The sequence below is a fragment of the Corvus hawaiiensis genome, chromosome 13, assembly GCF_020740725.1.
Source record: "Corvus hawaiiensis isolate bCorHaw1 chromosome 13, bCorHaw1.pri.cur, whole genome shotgun sequence".
NCBI lineage: Eukaryota > Metazoa > Chordata > Aves > Passeriformes > Corvidae > Corvus > Corvus hawaiiensis.
Window position 1 is genome coordinate 12104292 of NC_063225.1, and position 11390 is coordinate 12115681.

At 58.3% G+C, this 11390-nt stretch overlaps 1 protein-coding gene across 2 annotated transcripts; it reads left to right on the forward strand.

The window, feature by feature from the left end:
• Positions 1–200: 200 nt before the first annotated feature.
• On the forward strand, positions 201–10597 carry GLCE (glucuronic acid epimerase). Of its 2 annotated transcripts, none has more exons than XM_048317952.1 (5): positions 201–300; positions 2959–3048; positions 4094–4613; positions 6554–6808; positions 8525–10597. In XM_048317952.1, exons 3-5 carry the CDS (start codon positions 4106–4108, stop codon positions 9547–9549), a joined length of 1788 nt encoding a protein of 595 aa, XP_048173909.1. In that variant the 5' UTR covers positions 201–300; positions 2959–3048; positions 4094–4105; the 3' UTR covers positions 9550–10597. The 2 variants fall into 2 exon arrangements, with proteins under 2 accessions (XP_048173909.1, XP_048173910.1); XM_048317953.1 differs by having other exon boundaries at positions 4094–4576.
• The last annotated feature ends 793 nt before the right edge of the window (positions 10598–11390 follow it).

The following is an 11390-nucleotide window of genomic DNA, read 5'->3' on the forward strand; positions in this document are numbered from 1 at the left end:
TCCCGCCGCTCGGCCCCGGGCGCTCCGGCGGCAGCGGGACCGGGCTGAGGCGGCAGCGGGGCCGCCGCGTGGCTGCGAGGCAGCGGCGGCAGCGGCGGCAGCGGTTCCGGTGTCCCCGGGGCGGTGGCTGCTCCGCCCCGCCCCGCTCCGCCCCGCCCGGCGCCGTTGTGGCGGCGGCGCCGCCGCGCCGCGCGTTCCTATTGGCTGCGACGCGCGAGGGCGGGGCCCGGCGCTGCCCCTACCGTGCTCCCCCCGCTGCCCCGCGCGGAGGTTCCGGCGCCCGCCAGGCCCCGGGCACAGGTAAGGAACGGGCCGGGATTCCCGGGATTCGCCCGCGGGATGGGAACGGGAGCGGGAGCGGGAATGGGAGCGGGAATGCGGGAGGGCAGCGGGATCGGCCGGCGCTGGCGGGGCTGGGCGTGCTCGGGCCGCCTCGGGGTTGCTGCCAGAGGCTGCAATGAGGGAATAGGAGCGGTGGGAATGGGGGATTTGGGATTTGGGAATGCGGGAATAGGGGCTGGAAGAGGCGGGAATGCAGGATACGGGCTGGGGGATGCGGGAATGTGGGGCGCGGGAATACGGACTCTGGAATTCGGGAGTGAAGGCGATGGAATTGGGGAATTCAGGGATACGGAATTCATGGATTCGTGGAATGCTTTGGGCTGGAAGCTGAGCCCGTTGCGCCGCTTTCCATAGGCAGGGACATCCCCATTATCCCAGGAAAAGGCTGGAGCAGCCGTGCTCCGTTTGCTATGGATTCGTGGTCATTTTCCATGGAATTCTGGCTGTTTTCCATGGATTCGTGGCCCTCAGGGAACACAAATCCCAGCGGGAATCTCTCCCAGCCCGGCGCAGGAGAAAAGCGGGAATATTGGCTTGAACATTCCATGGCATTCCCATCCCATTCCAGGTGCCTCCGGAATCCGAGCAGCAATTCCAGCTGGGAGCTTTTCCTGGGAAATTCCAGGAGAAGGAGCTGCAGCTCCGGGAATTCCCGGTGGGAATCATCCTGGCTGGGCTGTCATTCCAAGGCATGGCCTGGATGTGGTTTTTTGGGAATTCCCAGCCTCTGGAATAGCACGGAGAGGGAGAAATCCTGAGGAACATCCGGGAGAATCCAAACGAGATCCGAATGTTCCCGGCTGGAAAAGGGGGGAATTCCAGGAATCCCGGTTTTGCTGGGAGCTGGGAGGAGGCTTCGATCAGGAGCACATTCCAGGATTGGAATTCCCTGGGGTGGAAAAGCGGGAAAAATGCCGGAATTCAGGAGATTTCGGGAATTTTATTACCCCCAAAAAAAGCAATGAGGAATTTCTTGGAGCTCCCATCCCAAAAAAAATCCCTTGGAATTCCTTCCCAGGGATCGCTGCAAATCTGCGGAGGGGATGGGAAATCTGGGAATCGCGGCCCCAAAAAAAGCGGGAATTTCCACGGCTTGGAGGAGTTTTCCCATCGGAAATCGGAGCCTTTGGGGCTTTTCCGTCTCCTGCTTCCAAGGGAATTCCGGGATGCTTTGGAATTCCAGGGGGGAGCTATCCCGAAAAATGTCACAAAAGTGTGAGGGGGGTTGGAATTCTGTGGGAATTCCGGAGGGAATCCCGCACTTGGGGCTTCCCGGGGCGCTTTCCCCTCCCAAATCCCGGGATTGGGTTGGGAATCCTGGAACACCGAGCTCATCCCGCTTTTCCAGCCGCTCTTGGGCAAACAGAAATTCCCGGAGAGTTCCGTTCTCCCGGCTCCCGGAGCGGCTCCGAGCTCTCCCAAGGATTTCCTGGGAATTCCCGGCGCGAGGCTCCTGAAATCCTTGGGCTTTCCCTGGGACAATCCTGGAATTCCGGAATGCTTTTCCTTAGGGATGAGCCCATTCCCAAGAACGGGATCCCAAGGAGCCTTGGGAAAGGCGATTCCCTGACATTCTGGCCTCGTTCCCGCTGGATTTTCGGGAAGTGGGAGCTTTTTCCCAGAGCACCGGCTGGGAAAACCGGGAATTCTTCCCGGCGGGAATTCCAGCTCCCGCTCAGTGCCACCTTTATCCATCCTGGGAAAAACATTCCCGGAGTTTCAGCCCCAAATCGCGGGCGGAGGCGGAATTCCTGGGAGCTGGGAATTGCCAGGCTGGCTTCAGATCCGTGGGATTTCCCTGGAATGTGCTGTGGGAAAAGCTCCTCGATTTCCCGGGAATGTGGCCTGGGAGCCAGAGTAGTCAGGGATGAGGGAAAAGCCGGAATTCCGGCGCTTCCAGCCTGGAAAGGGCAGAATTCCCAGAGCCTCCGGAAGCAGCGCATTCCAAGGAAAATCCGCTGTTTCGAAGGCGTTCCCCGGCAAAGGAAAAGCTCCGGATCTGCCGAGCTTCCCAAGGATCCTTTCCCGGTTTTCCTTGGGAAGCGGCGTTCCAGCGGCACGAGGAGCGCCTGGATCCGCTTTTCCCACAGCAAATCCCGGGATTTGGATGGATTTTCCACTCCCCTTTTCCCTGGAAAAATCCTGGATGCGCCTGGGAACAAAACAAAAATTCTGCTTTCCATCCCAAAAATTCCCATCCCAAATCCCTCCTGGCCTGGAATTCCGGCAGCTCTGGGAGATGGGAACAGCCCCGGAATGTTTGGGATCCTCCTGTGCTGCCCTCGGAGCAGATTCCAGCTCGGGATGTGGGAATTCCTGAGCCTCTGGAGCGGCCGGGATGGCAGAATTCCCGCTGGGGGAGAACTCCGGGAACGCCGAAGCCCCTGGAGCGGGGTTGGGATCAGCGGCTTTTCCAGGAAATCCCGGCTGTTCCCGATCTCCGGCGGCACCGGAGAATCCGGAGCCAGGATCCCGATCCAAGAAAAGTCTCTCAGGGATCCAGAACATCCCGAGGAGTTCAAAATTCCAGGATTTTCCTGGCAATCCCAGGATTTTCTCCAGAAAAGCTCTGCTCCGGGGCTGCTGCAGCTCCGTTTTTCCCACTTTTCCCCACAGGAATCCCGAGAGGAATCGCTGTAGGTCCCGGGCTCGTTGCTGCCGGAAGCTCGGGATGCATTAGAATTCCAGGAATTCCCTTCCCTTAAGGTAAGAGCAGAGCTGCCTTTCCCCATTCCCGATTATTCCCGGCTCCCTTGGGATAACTGCAGCTTCCCAGCTTTTCCCTGAGGGGTTGAGGCTGATCCCGGTGAGGAATTCCCAGCTCCGGCTTTCCAGGGATCACCGGGATCACCGGGCACCGTTCCCAGCTGGGAACATCCCAGATCCGTGTCCCAATCCCACATTTCCGTGTTTCCCAGGAATGCCCTGCCTGGTTCTGTTATCTGGGATGGTGCCATTCCTGTTATCCGGCCCATCCCAAATCCCACATTCCCTGTTTCCCAGGAATGCCCTGCCTGGCCCCGTTATCCAGGACAGTTCCCATTATCCCGGCCCATCCCAAATCCCACATTCCCTGTTTCCCAGGAATGTCCTGCCTGGCCCCGTTATCCAGGACAGTTCCCGTTATCCGGCCCATCCCAAATCCCGCATTCCCTGTTTCCCAGGAATGTCCTGCCTGGCCCCGTTATCCAGGACAGTTCCCATTATCCCGGCCCATCCCAAATCCCACATTCCCTGTTTCCCAGGAATGTCCTGCCTGGCCCCGTTATCCAGGACAGTTCCCATTATCCCGGCCCATCCCAAATCCCGCATTCCCTGTTTCCCAGGAATGTCCTGCCTGGCCCCGTTATCCAGGACAGTTCCCATTATCCCGGCCCATCCCAAATCCCGCATTCCCTGTTTCCCAGGAATGTCCTGCCTGGCCCCGTTATCCAGGACAGTTCCCATTATCCCAGCCCATCCCAAATCCCACATTCCCTGTTTCCCCGGAATGCCGCACCATGCGCTGCCTGGCCCCATTATCCAGGACAGTTCCCGTTATCCGGGCCCATCCCAAATCCCACATTTCCTGTTTCCCAGGAATGCCCTGCCTGGTTCTGTTATCTGGGACAGTTCCCATTATCCAGGCCCATCCCAAATCCCGCATTCCCTGTTTCCCAGGAATGCCGCACCATGCGCTGCCTGGCCCCATTATCCAGGACAGTTCCCATTATCCAGGCCCATCCCAAATCCCGCATTCCCTGTTTCCCAGGAATGCCGCACCATGCGCTGCCTGGCCCGCCTGAGCTCCAAGGCGCTGCTGGCGCTCTGCTCGCTGCTGGCGCTGCTCTCGCTGCTCCTCTGGAGCCGCTGCTCCGAGCGCTCTCCGATCCCGCGGGATCCCCTTTCTCCGGAGCGCCGCGGCAGCGCGGCCGAAGCCGAGGAAGCGTCGCCTCGGGATGCGCCGCCGAAAGCTCCGGCAATTCCGGGAAGCGCCGGGAGAGGCGGCTTGCGCTACGAGGAGATCGACTGCGTCATCAACGAGGAGCAGACGGTGAAGGGGCGCCGCGAGGGCTCCGAGGTGTTCCTGCCTTTCAGCTGGGTGGAGAAATACTTCCAGGTGTACGGGCGGATCGCCCAATCCGACGGGAACGAGCGCTTCGAGTTTTCCCACAGCTATTCCAAGGTTTACGCCCAGCGCGCTCCGTACCGGCCCGACGGCGTCTTCATGTCCTTCGAGGGCTACAACGTCGAGGTCCGCGATAGGGTCAAGTGTATCAGCGGTGTTGAAGGTGGGTTGGGATGGGAAATCTGGGTTTTTGGGATGGGGATGATCCTGAAAATCCGCTTCCAGCGGATTTTCAGGATCATCCCCATCCCAAAAACCCGCGCCTCAACCCTTGGAATCATCAGGGATGATTGGGATCCCTTCCCAAAGTATTACCAGGAGGAAAACCCTTCCTGTTCCATGTTCCCCTTTTGCTCCTTCTCTCTGCTGATCTGGGAAATTCCATCCTGGCGGAGTTTGGGAATCTCAAGGAAATTCCCAGCTTGTTGCATTCCCAATGAATTCTCCTTTTTTTAACTGCTCAGCTTTAAGGAACTTCCAGGAATTCCCAAAATCTGGAGCATTTCAGTCTTTCCTGGGATGGCTTTTTCCATAGGAAAAGATGCCATCAGCAATACGGATTAGCACCAAAAAAAGCAGGAAAATCCCTACTCCATCAGAATAATTTTCCTATTCCCATCATTCCCACCTTTGGAATAAATTCCTGACATTCCCGAGGGGGGAAAATCCTGCAAATCCCACTTGGTTCTTCCCCCCCTTCCAGGACTGAACATCCTGAAATTCCTGTGGAAAGGAGCCAGGGATCCATTCCCGCTTTGCCTTTGTACTTGGCCATTGGGAATTGGCTCCAAGGGAAATGTGGGATTGTAGGAGAAGCCTGGATCGAGCCACATTTTAAATATCCCAAGGAAATGATGGAATTTCCAGTTCTCCAGTTGATTCCCGGGCATCCAGGGAGGGTTTTCCACACAAATCCCACTAGCTGGGAAGGGGCAGCTGCAGCTCCGTGGGGTTTTCCGCAGCTGCATCCCAAGGATTCCGTGCAGGGTGGAATTCCAGGTCTCACTGAACCCCTTGGATGGGATTTCCTGTGGGATCCAATAAATCGGGACATGGATTTGAGCTCTTCCTGCTTGGAAATCTCTGGGATGCTCCAGGGGGTTCTTTTAGAGCCGGAATCATCCAAACCTGGAATTAGGGAGAGATTTGGGCTCTCCTGGGAGATTTTTGGGATTTTTCCTGGTGGGAAGCTTGATCCCAGGAATGGCTGCCTGGAAGAATTGGGGCAGATCCTGCTTGGAAAGTCTGGGAATTCTCCCAGGGGAGCCAGGAAAATGGGAGAGATCTGGGGATGTTTCAGCATCAAATAATTCCTGGGAAAATCTCCTCGGAACAGATGGACTCGATTTGCAGGGATTTATGGAATGTAAAGGGATTGGGGGGGATGGAAGAGCCTTGGGATTATCCGGTCCCGGGAACGGGGGAAAATCTGGTCAGGGCTTGTTACAAGAAGTGGGATGTGCCAGGAATGGTGGAATGGGAATGGAGCCCAGCTGGGAGAGCTGGGAATGTTCCCCTGGAGAAGGGAAGGATCCAGGGAGAGCTCAGAGCCCTTTCCAGGGCCTAAAGGGGCTCCAGGAGAGCTGGAGAGGGACTGGGGACAAGGCATGGAGGGACAGGACACAGGGAATGGGTTCCCACTGGGAAAGGGGAGATTGGGGTGGGATCTTGGGAAGGAATTCCCGGCTGGGAGGGGCTGGGCTGGAATTCCCAGGGGAGCTGTGGCTGCCCCTGGATCCCTGGAATGTCCCAGGCCAGGCTGGATCCCGCTGGGATAGCGGGAAGTGTCCCTGCCCTCGGAAGGGCTGCAGTGGGATGGGGTTCAGATTCCCTTCTGTCCAACCCGTTCCGTGATTCCATAAACGTCAGGAAGATCCATGACAGGAATTCCTCCGCCGCCCAAAAGCACGGAATTCCCGATTTTAGTGGGAAAGGAATTCCCACTCCATTCCCTCCTTGCCCAGGACTTTCCTCTAAGGGTGCCACCCCCAAACCCCATTTCTGGAGACACCGGAACGTCGGGCGGAGGAGGAGGGGGAGGCGGGGGAGGGGGAGGAATTTCTGCCTGCATTCCTGTGACTTTTCCATGTTTTTCCCGGGCAGGAGTCCCTCTCTCCACGCAGTGGGGCCCTCAGGGCTACTTCTACCCCATCCAGATCGCCCAGTATGGGCTGAGCCACTACAGCAAGAACCTGACGGAGCGGCCGCCGCACGTGGAGGTGTACGAGACAGCCGGGGACGGCAACGGGAATGGGAACGGGAACGGGAACGGGGACTGGACGGTGCCCAAGGGCTGCTCCCTCACCACCGTGTGGGATAAATCCCGGCTCAGCGGGGTCAAGCAGTTCTCCTGCCCAGGTGGGTCTTGGGAATCCCGGCGGAGCGGGGGAGCTTGGAGTTCATGGGGTGCTGGCGTTTTGTTTGGCCGTGATTCCCAATCGTTCACTCCCAATTGCTCATTCCCAATCCTTCATTCCACATCTTTCATTCCCAGTCCTTCCTTCCCAGTCCTTCCTTCCCAATCCTTCATTCCCAGTCCTTCATTCCCAGTCCTTCATTCCCGATCCTTCATTCCCGATCCTTCATTCCCAGTCCTTCATTCCCAATCCTTCCTTCCCAGTCCTTCCTTCCCAATCCTTCCTTCCCAGTCCTTCATTCCCAGTCCTTCATTCCCGATCCTTCATTCCCGATCCTTCATTCCCAGTCCTTCATTCCCAATCCTTCATTCCCGATCCTTCATTCCCGATCCTTCATTCCCAGTCCTTCATTCCCAGTCCTTCATTCCCAATCCTTCATTCCCAATCCTTCATTCCCAGTCCTTCATTCCCAGTCCTTCATTCCTGATCCTTCATTCCCGATCCTTCATTCCCAGTCCTTCATTCCCAGTCCTTCATTCCCGATCCTTCATTCCCAGTCCTTCCTTCCCAGTCCTTCCTTCCCAATCCTTCCTTCCCAGTCCTTCATTCCCAGTCCTTCCTTCCCAGTCCTTCATTCCCAATCCTTCATTCCCGATCCTTCATTCCCGATCCTTCATTCCCAGTCCTTCATTCCCGATCCTTCATTCGCAGTCCTTCATTCCCGGTCCTTCATTCCCCATCCCTCGTTCCCAATCCTTCATTCCCAGTCCTGCATTCCCAATCCTGCATTCCCAATCCTTCATTCCCAGTCTTTCATTCCCAATCCTTCATTCCCAGTCCTTCATTCCCGGTCCTTCATTCCCCATCCCTCATTCCCAATCATTCGTTCCCAATCATTCGTTCCCAATCCTTCATTCCCAATCCTTCATTCCCAGTCCTTCATTCCCAATCCTTCATTCCCAATCCTTCATTCCAAATCTTTCATTCCCAATCCTTCATTCCCAGTCCTTCATTCCCAATCCTTCTTTTCCCATCCTTTATTCCCCATCCTTCCTCTCCGTTCCTTTTCCTTCCCCATCCTCCTTTTTCCCATCCTTCATTCCCACCCTTTATTCCCAATCCCTTTCCTTCCCCACCTGTCCTTCCCCATCCTTTCCATTCCTCATTTCCTGGAACGCTTGCATTTGGAAGGCACGGATTCGTGGTGTCCTTCTGCTGAGGAAAATGGGAATTTTGGGATAGCAGGGCGGTCGTTGCTTTCTGCTTTGGGCTGCGGGAGGGGAAAATCGCGGAGCAGCCGAATTCCCGCTGCGCTCCATCCTGGGGAAAGGTCCTGGATTAGAGGGACATATCCCTGCCCCTGGGAGGGCTGGGATGAGGTGGGATTTAGGGATTCTTCCAACCCGACCCATCCCAGGAAAGGTCCTGCACTGGCAGCCCGTCCCTGTCCCCACACCCTGCCGAATCCACGGCTCCAATCCCTCCGGAAGCATCCCGTCAAACCGTGGAAAATGCCGGGAGCTGCTCCCACATTTCCTCGGCCGCTCCATCGAATCCGGTGGAATAGCCCAGAAACCCCCAAATTATCGCCGGGCTGCCCTAAAAGCTTGGGAATCCCTCCCGGGATTCCGGGCATTCTGGAGGCCACCGGCGCTCCGAAGCTTTGGGAGCGGGAACGTTTCGATGCCGAGCGAGGCTTTTGGGGTCGCTTTTGCAGAATCCTCCGAGGGCGTCTCCCTGGAGCTCAACAACGGCCGGGATTTCATCATCTCCTTCGACCTGAAGTTCCAGAGCAACGGCAGCGTGTCCGTGGTGCTGGAGACCACGGAGAGGAACGCGCTCTTCACCGTGCACTACGTGTCCAACACGCAGCTCATCGCCCTCCGCGACCGCGACATCTTCTACGGCGTCGGCGCCCGCACCGCCTGGAGCACCCTGACGCGGGATCTGCTCACGGATCTGCGCAAGGGCGTCGGCCTCTCCAACACCAAGGCGGTGAAGCAAACCAAGATCATGCCCAAGCGGCTGCTGCGCTTGGTGGCCAAAGGCCGCGGCTTCCTGGACAACGTCACCGTCTCGGCCACGGCGCACATGGCCGCCTTCTTCGCCGCCAGCCACTGGCTGCTGCGCAACCAGGACGAGCGCGGCGGCTGGCCCATCATGGTCACCAGGAAGCTGGGAGAAGGCTTCAAATCCTTGGATCCGGGCTGGTACTCGGCCATGGCGCAGGGCCAGGCCATGTCCACGCTGGTCAGGGCCTACCTGCTGACCAAGGAGCCGGCGTTCCTGGGCGCGGCGCTGCGGGCCACGGCGCCCTTCAAGCTGCCGGCGGAGCAGCGCGGGGTCAAGGCCGTGTTCATGGACCGCCACGACTGGTACGAGGAGTACCCCACCTCGCCCAGCTCCTTCGTGCTCAACGGCTTCATGTACGCGCTGATCGGCCTCTACGACCTCAAGGAGACGGCGGGCGAGAAGCTGGGCCGGGAGGCGCGGCTGCTCTACGAGCGCGGCATGGCCTCGCTCAAGGCCATGCTGCCGCTCTTCGACACCGGCTCGGGCACCATCTACGACCTGCGGCACTTCATGCTGGGCACGGCGCCCAACCTGGCGCGCTGGGACTACCACACCACGCACATCAACCAGCTGCAGCTGCTCAGCACCGTCGACGACGCGCCCGTCTTCAAGGAGGTCGTCAAGCGCTGGAAGAGCTACCTGCGAGGAGGGCGGGCCAAGCACAACTGAGCGCGTCCCCATCCCGCCCGGCGTTCCCGGACCAGCCGTGCTCGGAACCGGACTCGAAGCGTCGGGATGGGGACGCTGCCGCGCTCCGAGTCCGAGGCTGGGTTTGGTTGGGATTGGTTTTTCCTCTCTCAAGGAAAACGTTTGCAGAAGCCATAGAAGTCCTGGAAGTGCGGTCCCGGCCTGGAGGGTTCGTGCGGGGCCTCTTAAGCCGGGATTATGTGTCCGTGTTGGAGCAGCTCCCGTGGGATGAGCGCCGTCCGCGGGAATCACTCGGAGCCTGGGAGTGCACAGTGTGGCTTTAAACGGGGGGGGAGGGGGGGGGGGTTTCATAGGGATTCTCTTTTTTGGGATGAAAAGTCCACATTTGGAATTTTTTGCCCGTTCTCCACCTGGAGATCCTGGAGCTGGAGGGTTTCTTACGGAAAACACGTGCCCGGCATCATGGAAGCACAACTGGGAGCCTGGAGCACAATGGCCCCGGGTCCAAGCACCGGTGTCCCCTCGGAGCTAGGATCCCTTATCCCGGTCACTGGAATTCCCTCGGAGCTGGGATCCCTTATCCCGGTCACTGGAATTCCCTTGGAGCTGGGATCCCTGTCCCAGTCACTGGAATTCCCTTGGAGCTGGGATCCCTTATCCCGGTCACTGGAATTCCCTTGGAGCTGGGATCCCTGTCCCAGTCACTGGAATTCCCTCGGAGCTGGGATCCCTGTCCCGGTCACTGGAATTCCCTTGGAGCTGGGATCCCTTATCCAGGAACTCCACCTTTTCTACTGGAGTTTGTAATTCCATCTGGGAATTCCTCTGGCCTTTGGCCACCTTTTGGGGCCATCGGTCGGGAATTGCTGAGCGGGACACGGAGCTCGTCCTGAGTCCCTCAGGGAATTCAGGAATTCAGGGAGCTTTTCCGGGGGGGATTTGAATTTTTCTCCTGCTCCAGCCCATCCAGCATTTTAGAAATCCAACCCCAGAGGGCTCTGAGCTCTCCCTGGGCTGGAATTCCTGGAGAAGCTGCCCCTGGATCCCTGGAATGTCCAAAGCCAGGCTGGCCGGGGCTTGGAGCAGCCTGGGACAGTGGAAGCTCCCTGCCCATGGAATGGGATGAGCTTTAAGGTCCTTCCCACCCAACCATTCCATGATTCCATGATCCCACCTGCTGCCTGAGCCCCAGCTCGTGGATGGACTTTGGGCGTTCCCAGCGCTCCCATTCCATGGTGGAGGTGGCAGAGCTCATCCCAATGCCCAGATCCCGGGCACAGGGACCGCACCCGTCTCCCTCTTTGCATTGCTTTTCTTTTTCGGGGCTTTTCCTTCACTTCTCGCCGGTCTCGGAGCGATTTTTCCCACTTCAATCCGCGCGCTTCCGATCGGATCCATCCATCCGGGCGCGGATGGCGGAGGAGGAATTCCAATACCAGAGGCAGCAGAAAGGAATTCTTTCCGTGCCTGTGGAAACCCAACACGCGGGCACACAAACCCACCCCGAGCCCGGGCTTCCTTCCCAAAAATCCGCTCCTTCCCAGAAATCCTCCCCACCCTCCCCCCGTGTGCTCCTTCCGTCCTTTTCCCGCTTGGAAAACCTGGAGAGGCTCCGTGGGTGCTGCTCCAGGGATGGGTTTGGTGCCTTACGGAGGCCACAGTTCCTCTTGGTTGGTTTTTTTGGGAATCCATGCCGATGGCGGGCTTGGAGCATGGCCGATTTTCCCGCTCCGGAAGCGCGGGATGGGCATTCCAAGGGTGTCCCAGCCCCCGTCCTTCCATCACCTTCTGTTGGCCTTGGCACAGGGGGAGCTTCCAGGAGTCCCCTCCGGAGGCTGCAAATCCATGGAGAGTCCGTGGGG

What these genes read in the sequence shown, in the direction of transcription:
- GLCE (XM_048317952.1), top strand. Translation starts at nt 4,106, where the DNA reads ATGCGCTGCCTGGCCCGCCTGAGCTCCAAGGCGCTGCTGGCGCTCTGC. An exon ending in GTGTATCAGCGGTGTTGAAG is followed by an intron (nt 4,614 to 6,553) that starts GTGGGTTGGGAT and finishes TTTCCCGGGCAG; the next exon opens with GAGTCCCTCTCTCCACGCAG. An exon ending in CAAGCAGTTCTCCTGCCCAG is followed by an intron (nt 6,809 to 8,524) that starts GTGGGTCTTGGG and finishes TCGCTTTTGCAG; the next exon opens with AATCCTCCGAGGGCGTCTCC.